The following is a 19,705-nucleotide window of genomic DNA, read 5'->3' on the forward strand; positions in this document are numbered from 1 at the left end:
GGCCCATTTTGAGCCGATTTTTCAGTCGCGCAACCGTTTTTTGGGGATCGGCCCGAGTTTCGCCTTAATCGTGTGTCATGCATCATGTAGTATACATGGGGTAACGAAAAGCGATTAACACCTCACGACCAGCTCCAAATCATCAATCGTATGGTCGCAAGAAAATCAAACCTATTTGAAATCCTGTCGCCCCTCAACGCAGCCTCTCACACTGCGCACGCACAAGCAGAAATGAAAGTGAAAAGGCGGAGCAGCATGGCAGTGGACATGAGATGGAGGCACAACTTGTAGAACTGTGGCAAGCTCATCCGAGTACGGAAGCGTAGAGCTGCCACCCAGGCAAAAGAAAAATAGAGCTATATCACGTTATAACGTGAAAAGTTTATTGTTCTAACAATATATTTTTCATGTTAGTGCAATATACCTTTCATGTTTGAACAATATCACGTTATTGATATTGTTCAAACATATATTGTTCAAACGTACAATATTATATTGTACGTTCGTACAATATAATATTTATATTGTACGAACGTGATAATTATGTATATTGTAATAATGTTGTTAGAACAATATACTTTTCACGTTATAACGTGATATAGCTCTATTTTTCTTTTGCCTGGGTGGCAGCTCTACGCATCCGTACTACGCTTCCGTATTCCATGAAAAGAGTTGGATGGACATTGCTGCTCAATTGCAGCTGCCTGGTCAATGTGTTTCATTAGTAATTTAGCAAAGTTGATGGTGGTGGTGTGTGTCTGTGTGAGTGAAAGACAGAGAGGGAGAGCGAGAGACAGATTTTGTATGATAAGCTTCATGTTATGGACGCACAGTTTGAGCACTCAAGTCGCATCAGAGCATCAGGCCGTATAGTGCGAGACCCTGCATCGTGACCTTTGAACTTCTAACCCCTGAGATTCAATTGTACAGTTTGAGCAGGAGCTGAATAACGCGACTGAAAAAAAAATCGCATGCCATGTTTTCATGTGTTTCTTTCCGTGTGTCCGCTACTTTGAAACGCTTGGCCCGCTCTGCCTTCCACAGTTTCAAACTGGTCATGTGACTGCATGGCCACATCTGATTGGTAAAAGAGTTACTGGAAACTCCACTGGCGGATGTTATCTAATGTGTTAAACGAATTCTTTTTTAAAAAGTAACGAGTTGAATTTTGCAAATGTAGTGGAGTAAAAGTATTGTTTCTCCTTCACAAATTTACTCAAGTAAAAGTAAAAAGTATTGTGCAAAAAAGGTACTTTAAAAGTAACTTTTTTTCAAAAACTTACTCAAGTAAATGTAACTCAGTAAATGTAACTCGTTACTACCCACCTCTGCCGTTTAGGCTCCAAAATGCGAACTTTATGACATTACAGTGAGGGCTCAATCTTTTATATACAGTCTATGGAATGACGTGACTATGTTCGGCTTTTATTGTGAAAAGAGCACCAGCCGGAAGTCCTCTGGGTGTTGAGTGTCAGTGACGTCGTCTCCGAGCTGCTGCGGACGTTTCGGTGCTGAAGAGAACGGAGGATCCAGAGAAAGAGGTGCTGTGGATATTACCGGTCACCGTTTCTGTAATCGTTATCCTCCGTTAGCTCGGTTTTAGCTTCTGCGTGGGGACTCATTAAGTAGACACCCTGGAAGCGCCCGGAGAACCGCGGATATCCACGCGGCACGGATGCTTCGTGACCCGCGGCAGGTGCGAAGAGACGTCGGGAGAACCGGCGGCAGCCACCGGCCGAGTGCTGTTGGTCAAGAAGATCATCATGAAGGACGGAGCTGGGGTGGGTGCACGACCCGCCATTTTTACTCGTATTTTATTGCTCATTTATAAACGCACAGCTCTGTTTGTCCAGCAGGTGTTTTTAGATATTGATAATCAATGACAATAAATGACGTGTGTATTCAGTCCAGTTCAATCACCCACGCAACCATAATAATACTCAATTCTCAGCAAATAAATAAACAATTAAAGGGCTGTATGTTTATGACATAACAGGGAATTAAACACATGACGTAAGGCTGGTTTATCAAATCAGTGCAGCTTTAAAAAGAAGATTGTTTTTAGTGTTTTTCACAGCAAAATGCCAACAAAACGTGGAAATTTCTGCTTAAATCATTTATACTTTACTGTGTTTACTGTTCAAATGATTAAAAACCTAAAACGTAACAAATCTAAAAGGGGAAAAGGCAAAAATGGGATGTTTGAGTAGTGACAGTGTTGTTATTTTAAAAATAATAATAGCAATAATAATATTAATAATAATAATCAGCCGTGACAGAGCAGGTCTGGTCCAAAATGGCTGGAGGTGAGTGCACAGTAACGGGGAGAGGACAGGGCAGGTTTAATGTGGCACACAGACGGCTGCAGCTTAGTGCATGCTGCTGTGGTCAGGACGGATCCATCAGCTGTTACATAACAGCTCCATGCGTGAAATTCACCCGGGGAGGGCGCACACTGCAGACTCATCGCTCCGCAGCCTCAGCGTCCATTTTAACATCCCTCATGAAGACGAGTCAGACATTTACAGAAGCTGAAGACCCCCACCATAGCCACCAGTGATTGTGATGCAAGTGTGAACAATTTTCTGAGATTTGCTGCTTTTCTTCCTCGGTGAAATGAATATCTTCAGATTTAGTAGGGAAAGAAGATATCTGGGAGAAATCTGATGAGAAGATTTAAGACAATAATAAACCAGGAATAAAACAGCAGTAGTATTGTTTGGTGCATAAATACATCACCTGTGATGGACAGCACATTCACTGTTTTCTGATATTTTCCTGGCCAGGTGATTAAAGTTTAATCAATGGGAATAATTGTTTGAAGTATGGTGATCAAGGTGTGCCAAAATTAAGAGTACTGAGAGGCCAGAAGGACCTCTGCCTTAAAGGGAAAAAGCATCTGCCTTCACAGATATTTCAGACTACAATTTGTTTGTTACTATTTATCTCAAGCAAACAAAGCGATCCTCATAAATATGTTTCTTAGTGGTTTATCACCAAAGTGTCTCTGAACACAAACAATAATAGACAATAATAAATGAGTTTAATTTAAACTGGTACCATTAAGTGGAAATAATCTTTTTGGATTTAAGCTTTTCGCTTGAATGCGTCACCTATAATTGACAGTATAATTTTCCACTATTTTTTCATATTTAACAAGCTGAATGATTAAATTGCTTCTCAGTGGAAATCACTGAAACGACTAAATGTATGTGGTGCACAAGATTAGCTAAGATTGCTTCATTAAGGGGTTGTTTCAAATGACGGTTTTGTCATGAGAGAAAATTTGTTGTTAGTTTATTGGGGTTTTTTGTTGTTTATTCCAGAGTGAGACAAAGAAGTCTTTGTTATAATTAATAACTGTCGTAATCCTAACCTTGTTAATAATCGGTATCTTTGAATAATCACTATCAAGTTCATTAAGTTGAATCCAAGATATGTGGTACAAAATACGAATATTTTTTTCCTATAAGCTGACAGCAGTCAACATAGCCAATTTTTAGCCAATAAAGCTGCACATCCCTGCTGCCTTACTCAAAAAAAAAAAAAAAATTAAATTGCTGAGTCCAAAGGTGAAACCACTGACATCAACGGGAGCAGTTGTGGGAGACCTAACTCAAAGAAATTCCCAAGTTTTGGAGAGATGGAGCAAACAGAGTCAGTCCTCTATGATTTTCTTCTCACAAAAATGACCCCGAGACCTTCTAGAAACAAGTCTTGCAAATCGGCTGCCATCTTCAATTGCCTCAGGGCACCTATTTATTTAGTTATTTTAAGTCATTGTCTAAGTCAGTGGTTCCCAAACTTTTTTTGAAAAAATGATCGCGGGTACACCTACACGGGTATTTTTGAAAACGCAGCTGTTTCTATGCGTTTGGGCCTTTCGTCCACACGTAAACGGCGTTTTCGAATCACCGAAAATTGAGATTGTTTAAAACTCAGTTTTTGCGTTTACGTCTGTATTACATGACGAGGAATACAGAGTTCGTCAAAGGTATGTGCCTTTTTTCACGTCATGCTGTGCGCCACGTTATTGTTTACATGAGATGAATGGCAGATAGAGACAACATACAACAATCTGACTATCTTCAGGTTTTACACACTTACATATACACACAGATTTACTGGTCCTCCATTTAGAAAGGCAGAGGCGTCACGGTGTGATTATTTTACATGTAGTTGTTTTTTCCTGTGTAATAATATTCAACATTGCTATCAATACATTTTTCAAAAAATGTCTCTCTGTGCAAAATGGGTTTAAAAACATAAACAGCTGTTGGATAATGTTTGTCTGTGATTTGAACCAGGGGAACAAATCGTGGCAGGATCAGCCTGATATTATTTGTATCTCACTGTAACTTTCCTGTATAAAGAGCTAACATCTCCAAAATGTCAGGAGTAGTTAGTCATTACAACAAGTGTTTGTGAACTAAAAATCAAGAATGTGGGATACTGTTTGTCTGTGATTTGGAGAGCCCAGCGCTGCTCCCGATGTGTTTTTTTTTTTGTTTTTTTTCCTTTCATACCGCACTCCCCCCCCCACAATATTGGCTGTGCATCCCCCCACACTTTCGGAGCCTCTGGTCTACGTGAACTCAAATTTGATTGGTTAGGACACTTGTCTACTTATTTACTTACATATTTTGCGGAATTTGCCCCAAGTTAAGCTTAAGTTATATTAAGTTATATTTCTGCCACTATTTTTGCTGTAGCAAATTTTCATAGTGGTTTCAGTTTTGGATTATTTGAAGTGTCATGTTTGTCACTTAAAATGTCTGCAAAATACCCAGCCTAATATTGAACTGATTTTATGCTAGTGCAAGCATTAGGTAACACATTCCTGGGGAACATACAAAATGCATCTATCATTTGCTACAATTACAATTAAATGGAAAACTAAATTGGTAAGAGGCTTAAATTGAACTTGCAAGAAAAACAAGTGAGGAGGTGAAGTGACATTAAACATGTGGTAACTATAGTGTAAAGCATATGTAGCTTTATGATCTGTTTCTCTCTGAAAGTGACCAAAATCTACCAAAAGAACATCTTGTTCTATTAAAAACTTAAAACTAGCCACTAAGACCATGAGGTCATCAGCAAAGTAACTGTTAGAGCACTTTGCTAACTAGTCGTTAGAGCAAACAATACAGCAGACAATATGACAAAGGACAAAAAGAAACTGAAGCTTACATATTCACAGGACACACTGGAGCTAATCAAGGGAAGGGGAAACACCTGGAAGACAGCTGAAACGAATCAATGATAACAGAGGAAGTAAAACTAAATACAAAAGATAAAGACTACCAAAATAAAAGAGGAACACCTAACACAGTGACAGAGCTTAACAATAAGATATGGGGGAAACAGGAGAGGCGGGAATTAAATTTTATATTTAACTTAAATCACAGCAGGAACTAGATAAACAAAGGTAGCAAGACTAAAAGAGACCAATAGCTTTTTTAGTAATGGGTTGTTTGTTAATGTGGTCAGCAAATGCAGTTTAAAAGCGTCACTTAATATTTAATTGTAGCGAAAGGTGAAAGCATGGTTGTACGGTACATAGTTAATGCATGTCTAGTAGAAACTGCCTGTAAATGCCTTTAGGACAACAGCACTAGTGGCAGCTTTGCAGCTCTGCAGCTCATCTGGGTACATGCATTACAACCTCTCTAGTAAATCTGTAAAAACACAGCCCCACTGTGTAACGCTCAGGTAGGTGGTTAAGTGCGTTGTGTAATAATATAGCATTATGGAGTAAATGTGCTTTGGCTTCAGCAGAGATCTTTCTGCAAAGCCTCAAACTAAACCTTTTATCACTTCAGGATGCTGACAAAGTCCAGGCAAGTCCAAAAAGCTGGGCTCAGCATTAGCTTCATATTTAGTTACTGTTTGATCATTTATTGTCTATTTACCATAGACAATTTATGGTTTGTGTCATGCAGAATTTACCATAAAATCATAAAATATTTTTGCTCAATTTTCTCCAAGCCTTCTTCTATTTCTCTCTATAAAAATGCAGTTGAACCATTCAGCTCCAGCTGCCCTCAGATGGTGATATATGACAACTTTTCTGACATGTTCTAATCTCATTATTTATACTTTTCATTCATTTCTGTTTATAATTTTTTTAAACACAAATTGTACAAACATTACATTTATGTAGACAATTGTCTCCTGTTAGTACTTAAAATTTTTTTTTATTTGTTTCAATAATACTATAAAAAATAAAAGAATTATTAAATGAGTTATGTATTTAGGGTATTCTAGTATGATTTTAACACCGTAATATAAATGAAATACAACAACATTTAAATAAACATAACACATGGGGGATATTAGTTTTATAGTTTTGTAATATTTCCAATATTTTGTGCACAAACACTAAAAAGACAAATAACCATGATGTACATGTTAGTGTGGTAATTAGAAGTATTTATTTCCCACAACACCTGCCACACAAATTGGCTAATTCCTGCAAAAAACAAACAAACAAAAGTTATTACCCATAATTTTAAATTATGCAAATATAATTTCTTAATCGTGTCATTTTATGGAGTCACTAAAGAAGAATGTTGTATTTGGTCGTACAGGAATCTTTTCCACATCACTCCTGCTCTTGTGAAAATTATTTGTACAGAAGGACAGCCAAGAGTAACACATAATCTATGTGGTTCTAATGTGTGCTAGTGAAACCTGCTTTTAGTCAAACTAAATATAGAAAATGGTCCAATTTGCCACCTAAATCCTGTGTATCTGTGTCAGCCGGCTGGTAATCACTTCATGTGCTGTGCTCCAGTTTTAATACTCGCTGTGTTTTAATCATCTTTAAAACGTGTTAGAAAATGGGTTCAGTTGAGGCTGCAGTTTTACCTGTCTGCCATAAAAAGTGTCTTATTTAACCCTATGTGTTTATCCCTTCCAAAAAACCATTACCTCGGTTTATGCTTCTAAAACACTGAAATCCAGTTAAAAACAAATGTAAATCTTGCCTCACACCAAGTCTGGTTCATAGTCACGCTGGTCCAAGCTTTAACGACAACAATGATGATTTGCTTTTCATGCTTCTGGCCATGCAGCCTTGGCGAAGCGAGAAGAAAATGGCCGCGGCTGGTACTGTGTTTGAGGAAGGATTGTAATGCTGTTATTTGTTTGCAGGAACGCAAAATCTTTGGTTCGTATGAGTGCGACGAAGATTCGTTTGTGTTCCAGTGGTTCACCTTTATCTGGTGGCATTTGTTGTAATGGTGGCCTCAACCTGTGGTGATGGCTCACATAATTCGCTAAATAAGAGGGGTACCAGGTAGGTGGAGAAAAGATGACAATCGTAGGCTGCTGTCTCTCACCGGCATGTTGCAACCTTATTAAGTAGACACGGATTTATTAGTAAAACCTAATTTTGGAAGACACGAGAATCATTTTTTTATCATGTGACGTTTTAGCTCTGGAACGCAAGAAGAAACAAAAGATTTTCCATGAATTTTTGCAAATATTTTGCACATAAATTCTGACTTGGTGTGTCAATAATTTCAGTATTCACTGGCAAATCCTAGATGTCAGACCCTAGGGGACAATGTTGGAAACAGTCCCCGCTCTCAACAACATTACCATGTGATGATGATAATGTCATGTTGAGACAAAAAATGGCAGGTAACCAGCGTCTGTCTGTGAAAGTTGACTTTTTGTACCAAAAAACACAAAATAAGGGCCTGGAACGAAGGGAAACCATTAAAACTCAATGGATGATTGTTTAAAGTCCTGCTGAAATACCACCTTAAAATCCATTCATGATCATATGACACATGTCTGTGTTGTTTCTCTTTCGTTTCAGCTCCAGCAGGGCATTGGCAGGCCCAGCGTGTATCATGCCGTGGTGGTGATCTTCCTGGAGTTTTTCTCCTGGGGTTTACTCACCACACCCATGCTCACTGTGAGTAACACCGATTGGTTTTTACATTAACATCTATATAGCTACCCCGGTTCATTCAAAGCCTCCGTGTGAATAAGACCAAACAAGAAATGAAAATTAGTCATGCTGTGTAGGCAGCATTATTGCAGAGATGATGTCAGTGTCCTTTTCACTGTTAGTCCGTTTTTCCAGGTCTGCTTTGCATTTTACAATGGATTTAGCACTTACTGAATTAAGACTGAGCTATATTGTTTATAGTTAGAAGAAGATGTTGAAAAATCTATATTATTGGATTGTCCTTCTCAAATCTGACTGGCACTATATGGCTATTTTACATCAATATGGGACAAAACCCCTATTACAACCAAAATGAACCCTTTGGTAGTAATCCAGTCTTTATTCTGTTCTCTGGAAGAGGGTTTGGTTTTGTGAATGTAGGTTTGTCAAAATGTAAAGCATTAGAAAAAGTAGTGATTTTGTATTAACAAATCTCATCTACATGCATTTGAAAGCATTAAAATAATACAAATCTAAATATGGTAAAAGAATATCAGAGTAATTTTATGTGTTTTGATTATGTGTGTTTCCCAGTCCTAGACCATAAATATTTTCAGTGGACATCTCCACTGAGTCTTTCTTTAAGTTTGGGACTAGACTTAAACCTTAATCTGGGAAATTTGGCTGTGATTGTTTGTAAGATCAGCAGGTGTATCTTAGTCCTTTGTGTTCCAAAGTACATAAATAGCATATATGTTGCAGATCAAGATGAGTTAAATTTTAAACTTTGGAAATTAAATATGTATTTATTTTTTTTTTAGTATTTATTTATTTATTGTCATTGTCAAGAACAATGAAATTGCGTTTGGGGCTTCCATACAACCCAAAAAAAAGAAGAAAATAATAAATACCCCTTAAAACCCAAGTGTACATATTTAACCCAGTGTGACTCCAATGCAATAAGACAATCCTTAGCAATAATGTTCGTATAAATTCAGACAAAGACCTGAGAAACATGACAAAATACAACAATGCAACCCATTCAATATTATTGTACTGTGAGATATGATATCAGATATGATAGTTATCTATTTAAGAAAGAGGGGGGCAGGAGGGGGAAGAGAATAAAGATATGATGCACCAATGCAGACCAGTTCATTGCTATTAAGAAGTTGGATATGGTTATTGTCCGTGAGAGGGGGGCAGAGAGTTCAGGAGCCTCACAGCCTGTGGATACAGGCTGTTGGCCAGTCTGGATGTTCTGGCCTGTATAGACCTGTACCTTCTCCCTGAGGGCAGCAGATGGAAAAGGTGGCGCGCAGGGTGATGTTGGTCCCGCAGGATACTGTGCACCCTCCTCAGACAGCGAGTGGGGAAGATATTACTGATCTCTGGCAGACTTGTTCCAATAATTCTGCCAGCTTCTTTCACCACCCGCTGGAGTGCTTGCTGATCAGCCTTGGTGCAGCTGGGGAACCACACTAGAAATCCATACGTCAGAACGCTGCTGATGGCACAGTTGTAGAAGTTCAACATCAGAGATCTGGGAATGTGTGCGCTCCGCAGTCTCCTCAGGTAGTAGAGGCGCTGTTGGGCCTTCCGTACAACTGAGGTGATATGGTTGCCCCAGGACAGGTCCTCGGTCACAGTTACCCCCAAGAATTTAAAACTGCTCACCCTCTCCACCGCCTCACTGCCAATGAAGAGAGGCAGATGGTTGTTATGACCCCTCTTCCGGAAATCTACAATGATCTCCTTGGTCTTTTTGGTGTTTAAGACCAAGTTATTGTCGTGGCACCATGACTCTAGTTGTTGCGCCTCTGTCCTATAGTTTGTCTCATCATTGTTGGATATAAGTCCGAGCACTGTAGTGTCATCTGCAAACTTAACAATGAGATTGGACGCGCAGGAGGAAATACAGTCATGGGTGAAGAGAGTGTATAGCAGAGGGCTCAGAACACACCCCTGAGGGGCACCGGTGTTGACCACAAGGGTGGAAGAGGTGTTCTTACCCACTCTGACACTCTGTCTACGGTTAGTGAGGAAGTCCACAATCCAGTTGCACAGAGAGGAGTTAAGTCCCAGTTGGTGGAGTTTGGGACGGAGTTTGTATGGCCGGATGGTATTAAAAGCCGAGCTGTAGTCTACAAAGAGGAGCCGTGCATAGGTGTTCCTGTGTTCCAAGTGCTTCAGTAATGTGTGCAGCACTGTGGCGATCGCATCCTCGGTTGACCGGTTCTCCCTGTATGCAAACTGGTGCGAGTCCAGGGATGTCAGAGTGTGAATGAAGTATAGATCATAAGATGTAATTTGAGGGGTTAAAAAAAACCTTTGCATTAACCAATGAGAAATTACTGTTATTTTTATACACAGCCTTATTTCCAGTGGCTTGATTGTTTTATTTTTAATAGTTTTTAATGAAAAATTGTGAAAGTTGTCCAAGACTTTCCAGCTCTAACTGCATACATTCTGTACCTTGCTTCATACTGTTTCATCCGTGATGGTGTTGTATCTTTTTTCTTAGGTTTTGCATGAAACATTTCCCCAGCACACATTCCTGATGAATGGACTCATTCAGGGCGTGAAGGTAAGAAACTCAACTTTTCCATTTTGTGACTCATTCTGTTGATGCTATACAGATTAAACGGGTGTAACAGTGATTTAGGAAAATAGCTACAATGAAATGGGTCATTTTTGAACGATATCTAGACTTTAGGCGTGATAAGTAATAATGACAGAAAACCGTCATGAATAAAAGATGAATCAAGCATGGCATGACCACACAGATATATTTCACTGTTGCTGCAACTTTTTTAAACAGTTTTTATCATTGACTCCGCCTTTCTAGGGTCTGCTGTCATTCATGTCTGCGCCTCTGATTGGTGCGTTGTCAGATGTATGGGGCAGGCGGTCCTTCCTTTTGGTCACCGTCTTCTTCACCTGTGCTCCAATCCCTCTGATGAGGCTCAGCCCCTGGTAGGACTCTAATATTCTCTGTTGCAACAATATTATGACTAAAAAAGGTTACATCGGAAAGTATGGCTAGCATTTACCTTCTGAGCTAACACAAATTAATAGTTGAAATAGCAAGATTTCAAGCAATTGAAATGTGAGTTAGAATCTTAAGTAACATTGTTGATTAAACTGAGACACAAAGAGTTCAAACTAGTTGATATTGAGTTTAAAATGTGTACAGCATTATGCAGTTGAACATAAACAGTGTTGCTGGGCAGTTACATCAGATGTAAAAGGTTAGGAACTGCTGCTCTAATGGATCCGACCTGAGTGAAATAGTCAATCTTTTAATGAAATATTTCAGTGTGCCTGTCAAAAATCAATTCACTGCTGGATTTCAGTCAATTAGAGAGTCAGAGAAGTTTAAATTCTCGTATCAGTCTTCTTGAAACTGAATCTATTTTTCACTTCCTCCAGGTGGTACTTCGCCATGATCTCCATGTCTGGAGCTTTCTCCGTGACTTTCTCAGTCATCTTCGCCTACGTTGCCGATGTTACGGATGAGAGAGAGAGGAGTACAGCCTATGGTCTGGTAAGGAGTCCTAATGTACACCCCTAAAATCAAACAGTGCATCAGGCAGACAGACTGTTGATGGTATTGAATTCCTGAAACTGAATCTTACACGAAAAGAAACTGACAGATCAGCTTAATCTGTGTGCAGACATGACTCAGGACAGAAAAATACCTGAGCTGTGCTCTGTTGAAATTCATCCCTTCAGGTGTCGGCCACCTTTGCAGCCAGCCTGGTGACGAGCCCGGCCATCGGAGCGTACCTTTCTGCCTGGTACGGGGACAATCTGGTGGTTCTGGTGGCCACGCTGATCGCTCTGGCTGACATCTGCTTCATCCTGCTGGCCGTGCCCGAGTCTTTGCCGGACAAGATGAGGCTCAGCAGCTGGGGGACGCCCATTTCCTGGGAGCAGGCCGACCCATTTGCTGTCAGTAACTAATCGTTTACAGAACCATATTTGATTAGCTGGTTAAATAATGAGCTCAAATCAGATTACTCTGGTTAGGGGTGGGCGATAAAAACTATATACGATAGAAATGATATAAATTTGGCCAACGATCGAGATTTTGACTATACCGCTCTACCGTGATAGCGCATGTTGATGATGTCATCAAGCTGCGCCTGTTTTGGTCGAAAGCATCGCAGCGGCTACAACCATTATCCTCTGCAAATTATGGCGAGCGACAGTCATAGCAAAGAGATGAAGCACTTTTGAAATATGGGGAAAGCCAAAAACTGCGCTTCCTCCACTTCTGTAACATTGATTCATTAATGTTGAATTCTCTCGCAGCTGCTCTATTCCCATGTTGTTGCAGTATATTAATGACAAACCTCGTATTGTGGATGAATAATCTCAGTTATTCTCCTGACTGAAGTTTGGCCCGTGTATAGCATCCTGCTATGCGATTGCATTTGCCCCTAACCACCAGAATCCCTCACGTTAACTTTTATGGAGTGGAAAAAAAAGTTGGCGTTCATCCTCCAGCTTCACTGTGCTAATGTTATGCTAACATAGCTGTGTCGCTAGCAATCACGTAGCACAACATTATATACCAGGTAGTCCAACTTCAGTAACCCTGCAAACGCCACTGCTGTTTCGTTTTCTGTCTTCACTTATGTTGGAAGTGGTAGCAGAGCTGTACGTTTTAATTCGTTTCAAAAATCTCTCAGTCAGAACATGGTCTGTTATGTTTAAGTGGTACTAGCGAGCTAACTTCCTGTTAACTTAACCTGCTAACTCCATTAAATTTAATAAATCTGTTTTCATGGATGCCTGGATGTTAAACTCAATTGTTACACCTGGAAAAGCAGCAACGTTGATGATTTTATTAAAGATGAAAGAATTTAGACCGTTTTTAACTCTGTTCGTTTGACTTTGGAATCTGAACAGGACGGAGTTTTTGACCCAGATTACTCCGAAGCTCTTCACTATGGCAGCCGTAATGCTCTGACAATCCATCAAGCAGTGCAGCTTACCAAAGTTGTACTAAAACATTTTTTAACAGATTTCTGCACGCCCAAATCGGTTCGAGGTCAGTAACCACAACCAGAATTCATACATAAGGCACACTCTCGATTTTTGAGAAAATTAAAGGATTTTAAGTGTGCCTTATAGTGTGGAAAATACGTTATACAGAAGAAAAGAATATATCGCGATATATATCGTTACTGCACGTGCTTCAAATTATACCGTGATATGGATTTTAGGCCATATCGCCCAGCCCTAAGTCATAGTGTATTTTGTAGTTGCATGAAGCCTTTCCTCAGTGATTTGACTCTCTTCTCTGTTTTCGGACACAGTATGTAAATGTTCCTCAACGCAGTAACTTTATTTTAATAATTTAATGATGCTATAACATTATATAATGCATGACAGCTCATTTCTGTTAGGGGGGGGGGAATAAAGAGAAATGAGATGCAAGTCATTTGCACGTCAGAACCTGTAACATTGACCCTTTGAATCCCAGACACTAACTGAAGACTAACTGATCATCTGACAGCCTCGGTGTTGTATTTCCTGTCTCTCTCTCCCTCTCTCTTTCTTTATCTCTCTCCTTCAGTCTCTGAGGAAGGTGGGCCAGGACTCCACAGTCTTACTGATCTGTATCACCGTGTTCCTGTCTTACCTACCTGAGGCCGGACAGTACTCCAGTTTTTTCCTTTACCTGAGACAGGTGAGCCACCTGACGCACTCATTTTCCAAGAATATTAGCGTCAATGCTGGTATTGATGTTGTTAAGAATACTATTACCACGAATCTACCAACAGTCACACAGCAGACAGGGTCATTAGCTGTAGCGTGAAACACTTAAGCCACGGATCACATTGCTGCATCGACGGTCAGCCATTCTTTTGTGTCTGTCTTTACATTAAATCTTCCTCATTCTGAAATATGTGTGTAAAAATGTTCTTACCTGCACAAAAAATAAGTATATGTGCAAAGTAACTGACAGATTCATAAACCTTTCACAGGCCATTTTTGTTTATTCTACCGTGCATATATTAGTGAATTATTTGAAATCAGTGAACTCGTGGAAACCCGATGTGCAATCTGCACACTTACATGTCTCTTCACATTGAGACATGTTTACCTTGAGGTGAAATTGAGAAAGAGGTGGCGATATAAGACAGAAGACCACACGCTGAGCTAAAAAACCAGGAGAAAATCTGACTGAATAAACTGGAACAATAGGGTCCGAGGAGGATGCCAGAATAGGCGCAACTGATCTGTTAGAAATTCACTGAAATCTGACTATAAGTGATGACATCCAGCAAGGATGGAAGTTTTTAATGAATGAAGAAGATAGGATTGGATAACGCCTGTAAGAATAGGTTTTCTTTATGTATATTTTATGTCTTATTTTATGCATTTAATTCTAATTCTGAGACTTTATGGCTTATGGTGTTTTGGAAAATTGTAAATGACCAAACTGCAAAAATAATCATAATCATTATAAGCAGTAGTTAGTTGAATGTTGTGTGAATTAATTTTCTAAGTCAGCTAGACCTTCATGTTCTGAGGGAGTCATAAATGAATTCATAGAGTACAAACAAATTTAGGTAAGACAAAATTAACGAATCATAGATTTGTGGGCCTAGATCAGGGCCTTTGCAATTTCCTCTGTACATAAATATTTACTTTTCAACTGAACATTGCAATGTTAGTTTTTATGCAGATGATATCATCTTATTTATTAAGTGGAGCTCTTGGCAGGGCATGAAGCTGCAACTCTTTTGATGTGTGAATACCTGCTTACTTTGATCTTAACTATATGTTCAGAATTAATTCACTACCCACTTGACCCATGTTGAGCTGCAATTCTCTTGTTTTATCAATTAAAAATGTGGAACAAAATTATGTTGTCTTATATAGTATCAATAAAAATTATTTCTTGTCTCTTTCCAGGTCATAAACTTCTCCTCAACGACCCTCGCTGTTTTTATAGGAGTTGTGGGCATTCTGTCCATTGTAGCTCAGGTAACCAACACGTTAGAGGCTATTTATTACTCCTTTTAAATATAAGCCTATTTTACACACACATTAGGATATAATTGAAAAAAATCGCTGTTTTATTTTAGTTTCCATAAACAAGAAGAACAACTCACCCTCATAAGCAGTGCATCAGTAAATATTTAGGCTGATAGTTAACATACACACTTGGGTGACTTGTTCTCTGTCAACTTTATACTTACACTGCTTATTACGATAAGAGATGTTAATAAATTCTAGTGAACTGTTAAATAATTGTAAATTCTCGTCTCCTCTTTGCCCACAGACTCTCTTCCTCACTCTGCTGATGAGAACTCTGGGTACTAAAAACACTGTTCTGTTAGGTTTGGGCTTCCAGATCCTTCAGCTGGCCTGGTACGGCTTTGGATCAGAGCCATGGTGAGAGTTGCTGAGTGTGTGCTTGTGTAGCAGGCAATTATTTGCACTACATTTTGGTATTTGCTTTAAGTTCCAACTCACAAAAAGACCAGATATGCACATCTTTAACCAAGTATAAATATGTATATTTGCAACAGGATGATGTGGGCTGCTGGTGCTGTAGCAGCGATGTCCTCCATCACCTTCCCAGCAGTTTCTGCTTTGGTGTCACAGTCTGCTGATCCCGATAAACAAGGTGACAAATAAAATCTGTCCTCTCGCACTTCAGTAGGTCACTGTTGTGTAATAGATGTTTCAGATTGTGGTTTTTGTTACTTAACCAGGAAGTAAAATAACTCTTGCATTGCTGCGCCTTCATGACCTTTCTTCTTCCGCCCTGTTGCAGGCGTGGTGCAGGGGATGATCACAGGCATCAGAGGTCTGTGTAACGGCCTCGGCCCAGCTCTGTATGGATTCATCTTCTTTCTCTTCAACGTCGAGTTTAATTCCATGGACCCCATCCAGGGAGACTACAACATCGACCCCCTGCCACTGGACAGTCCCACTGAGGTACAGCATGCACTCCAATCCTGACAGTAATGCCTCTTTTTCGCTAGTGCCTACTTACTTCTAGTGACTAGTGACTTCTGGAAAAAAAATTCAAAACCAGCATTTTTGAAAAAATCAGCATTGTGGTCCCTGAGTCTGACAAAAAGCCATAGACAGAGCAACAGGTACACCATCTCCTCGACATTCTCTATTGTTGTCACCAAAACTGGGAACAGTCAAGTCAAGTAGGTACTACTGGAGAAGCCTGTCGCTTTTGGAACAGTTATGGCTTCCAGGTCTGTGCTGTAGTGCCTTAAATCAGCATTATCTTTAGTAGCCAGCAGGGTGAGCCTTATATGGTCCCAATAAGAAGTCTGACTGCAAAGAAGCCAATGAGAAAATGACCTTACTCATCTTATAAAGTTGGGGCTTTAAAACTGGGATGTGGTCACCTTCAACATTCACAGGAAAAGTGCGGGATGAAGGAACTTAATTCCATACAGCCATTTGAAATAAATAAAGACATTTTCTTCCTATTGAACCTTTATTTAGGTTCCGGTGATGTCATGGAGTCATTGATTGTTTTTAGATGTGTTTTCCACAACAATTTAAAAGTAACACAAGCCAAGGAGAAGTCTTAAGGGCTGTAAACTGAATATGCCAGAAACTGCAGTTCCTCTAATGGCCACTTGAGGCGGCTTGCAAAATGCAACTTTACAGCAAAAGTAAACAAGTTTACAGTCTGCTACAGAGAAGTGGTTTTGGTCTGTAAGGATAGTGTCTCACTTCATACCAATTTTACAGTGATTTTTATTTTTTTTGTAATTCACACGATTGGCTATTTTAGGCTTAAAATTAGCAGGTGACTCCATCCTCATGTCAGTAATTAACTGCACTTAAATGTGCTTTGTTGTTGAAATTAGCTTTATTTTTCTCCCTTTCTCCTAGCGAGCGCTAATCCCAGGCCCGCCCTTCCTGTTAGGGGCATGCACCGTGGTCATCGCTTTCCTTGTCGCTCTCTTCATCCCTGAGAAAACCTCTTGCTCCTCCTCTTCCTCCCAGCTGTCCCTCAATGACAAGCCCCACCCTGACAGTAAAGAGTCCATGTCCTCGCTGGCCGGTGTCCACATCAACACGCCGCTGCCAGGCAGCGATGAGGAGAGCCCGCCCGCAGCCTGCGACGCGGACTTTGAGCCGCTGCTGCACGACAGCATCGTTTGATGGACAGGTGGAGGGCGGGGCTAAAGGCGTGGTTTGATCGAGTGACGCTTTGTAACAAAGAACACATTTTTTTGCCGTCCGGCAGAACTAAGTGTACTTTTACTGATTGGCTGGAGGGAGCTATTTGCTGGAAGGTGGGACTAACATTTTTATTCACAGATCTGTGACATCATGTGACCAGTGAGGTAATGATTCGTCAAAGAGCTGCGGACAAGATGTCATCATGCGATCGGAGAGAGGAATCAAAGACGATTAGTTGCCTGACAGGAAACAAGAGGAGGGACCAAGTTTTGTGTAGTTTTTTGGTTTTTTTGGGGTTTTTTAATGGAGAAGGAGGCGTGGCTGGTTTAGGATCTGCCCACTTTAACAGAAAGTATATTTGAAGTTTTCACTGAAGGGTTTTTGTTTATCTTTAATCTTTAAGAAAAGGTGTTTTTACCTTTTAGCTGTATCATTCTGACGCTGTGTTTTTCTCTGGTTCTCGTACAAAAGAAACACGTCTGCATCGTATTTAAGGCAGCCAAAACATCTGTGTTGATTTATACTCTCTCTTTTTATTGTTGTTGTTGTTAAGGTTTCTTTTTTAGTTACAGGTAATGCTATTTTTTAAATTTTTTTTAATTGTACAGTATCTTACTTGCTATGAACTAAGAGTGCTAACTGAGGTGTGAATGTGACAAGCTGAGAGACGAGTCAACCACCTGAAATATCAATTTAATCTTTTTGTTTCTTTCCTTCTTTAAATGTAAACCAGAGCAAAACTAAAGCTCAGGCGATCCAAAAGATGCAGATAATTTTTTAAAAACTTTTTATTCTCAACAGAGCCTCTTCACCACATAGATTTTACCTTTATTTTTCCCACTTTAGTGTACCAGTTTGTGACTCTACCTCACAATCAATCTTGTTTTTCTTATCTTCCATCACTTGTGTTTTATTTTTTTATCTTTCAAAGTCACTTTATAAAAGTGCTGCTGGCTGCTGGCAGTGGGAACATCCTCACACGGCTGTACCTGTGGCCACCCAGTGTCTTTGCCTGTCTTCTTCTCTTCAACTGGGTGCTTTGCCTCCCTGTATTTTCATGCAAGTTTTACTTTTAACTTGCAAAAATACTGCCGACACGAGGTGTATGTGTTTCCCCTGGCAGCAGTGATAATTCCTGTGAATGAACTTATACTTGAAGCACCGGAGAGAGATTCTACAAGAGCTTTAGAGAAGATTTCCAACGTATGCTGAGGAGTTTAAAAGTGTATAAATGGCACAGAGTGTACATAGTGACTGGCTTTATGACCTTAAAATGTAAATGTACATGTGAAAGATATTATGGTTTGTATATATTGTCACTGAGCTGTGGGATTGGCTTGCTTGTTGTGGTTGTGTGGTAGCTCAGTGGGATGAGGGTGGGGTGGTTCGACTACGCAGCTTAACTGTTACACAAGACCAACAGTCATTTTTAAATTCATTCAGGTCACACGGACAACCAGTCCATTTTCTCGTTCTTACACCTGAGTATATTTACCTGCACACTAGTATCCCAATGATCAGTATTTATGTGAAACTCAAAGTTTCACCCACCAAACAGGTTTTGACTTTCTGCAAAAAAACAACAACCCAAAAACACATCAGCTTTTAATTTACTCAAACTTAAAATTAACAGGAAGTACTTCCTGTTAAGAAAAGTAAAACTGACTTTTTGCCTTAACCACTGCAGACCAGTCATTCTTATGCGTAAACCCCCCCTACACACACACACACACACACACGAAGGCACAAATATTCACCCAAACAGCAGAAGTTAGGAAGAGGAGTACGACCAGTACCTGGAGTGGAGTTAAAATGGCACATTTTCTGAATCTACCAGGAAGTCCTTGCTCCTATTTTTATTTTTTTGTTCTGTCTCTGCTAACAATAAGCTTGTCTTCCATTTCTGGCTAATGTCCTCACCCTACAGGAGAAAGTCAGCTTATTGGGATCAAACATATTTTTTCTTAAAGCTGAAATATTTTTACATTGCAAGGATAAGTATTTTCTTCCTCTCATGGCATCGAGTGTGAAACAGATAAAACTCGCACTTTCCCGTTAAGCATATATTTGGTCATTTTTAGACCATGAAGCATCTATTTTACCTGAGCCTGTTCTACTCATTTCCAGCTCTGTATGTATTACTCTTCAACTTCAGTTTTGCATGATTCATGGGTCAAAATAGTCCCTGTTTATCTTATACGAGGCCTTTGTGCAGCTAAGTTGATATTTTACTTTAAATCTTAGCCAAACTTATGGCTAAATCGTATTGGGAAGTCCAATCATTTTTCTTATTTTTACCAAGGTCTTTGAGCGAGCCAGCCTTTTTCTGATTGGCTTCCCCTCACTAACAAAAACTTGACCAGCACGTGGGTGGGGCTTCTATGCTGATAACCATATAAGGACCCTCTCTTTGACATCATACAGAGCGAAGAGCAGAAAAAAACATATGTACCAAACACTTAGAGCCGTTTAAAATTGCTTGTACATACAATGTTTGTACCTCAATGTTTGAGAATTTGGCTTTATTTATTCTAAACATTTGTCACTTGGAAGAACAGAAAAGCAGAATAGGTCCACCTTAATGAAATCAAATGGTGCTGGATAAAAGCTACCTTA

General features: G+C 39.7%; 1 protein-coding gene across 1 annotated transcript; it reads left to right on the forward strand.

Moving 5' to 3' along the window:
• The first annotated feature begins 1,629 nt into the window (after positions 1-1,629).
• Positions 1,630-17,459, forward strand: slc71a2a (solute carrier family 71 member 2a). Its single transcript, XM_085357944.1, has 12 exons — positions 1,630-1,781; positions 7,829-7,927; positions 10,428-10,490; positions 10,752-10,879; positions 11,336-11,450; positions 11,639-11,857; positions 13,491-13,604; positions 14,837-14,908; positions 15,207-15,319; positions 15,457-15,554; positions 15,705-15,868; positions 16,796-17,459. Exons 1-12 carry the CDS (start codon positions 1,764-1,766, stop codon positions 17,066-17,068), a joined length of 1,476 nt encoding a protein of 491 aa, XP_085214070.1. The 5' UTR covers positions 1,630-1,763; the 3' UTR covers positions 17,069-17,459.
• Positions 17,460-19,705: the final 2,246 nt, after the last annotated feature.

The sequence above is a fragment of the Diplotaxodon limnothrissa genome, linkage group LG7, assembly GCF_057381915.1.
Source record: "Diplotaxodon limnothrissa isolate DT_005_m linkage group LG7, D_limnothrissa_male_GT1.1, whole genome shotgun sequence".
In the NCBI taxonomy this organism is placed as follows: domain Eukaryota; kingdom Metazoa; phylum Chordata; class Actinopteri; order Cichliformes; family Cichlidae; genus Diplotaxodon; species Diplotaxodon limnothrissa.

Excerpts from the sequence above, each read along its gene's own strand:
- slc71a2a (XM_085357944.1), top strand. Across the intron at positions 7,928-10,427 it reads TCACCACACCCATGCTCACT|GTTTTGCATGAAACATTTCC; the intron begins GTGAGTAACACC and ends CTTTTTTCTTAG. Across the intron at positions 15,869-16,795 it reads CACTGGACAGTCCCACTGAG|CGAGCGCTAATCCCAGGCCC; the intron begins GTACAGCATGCA and ends CCTTTCTCCTAG.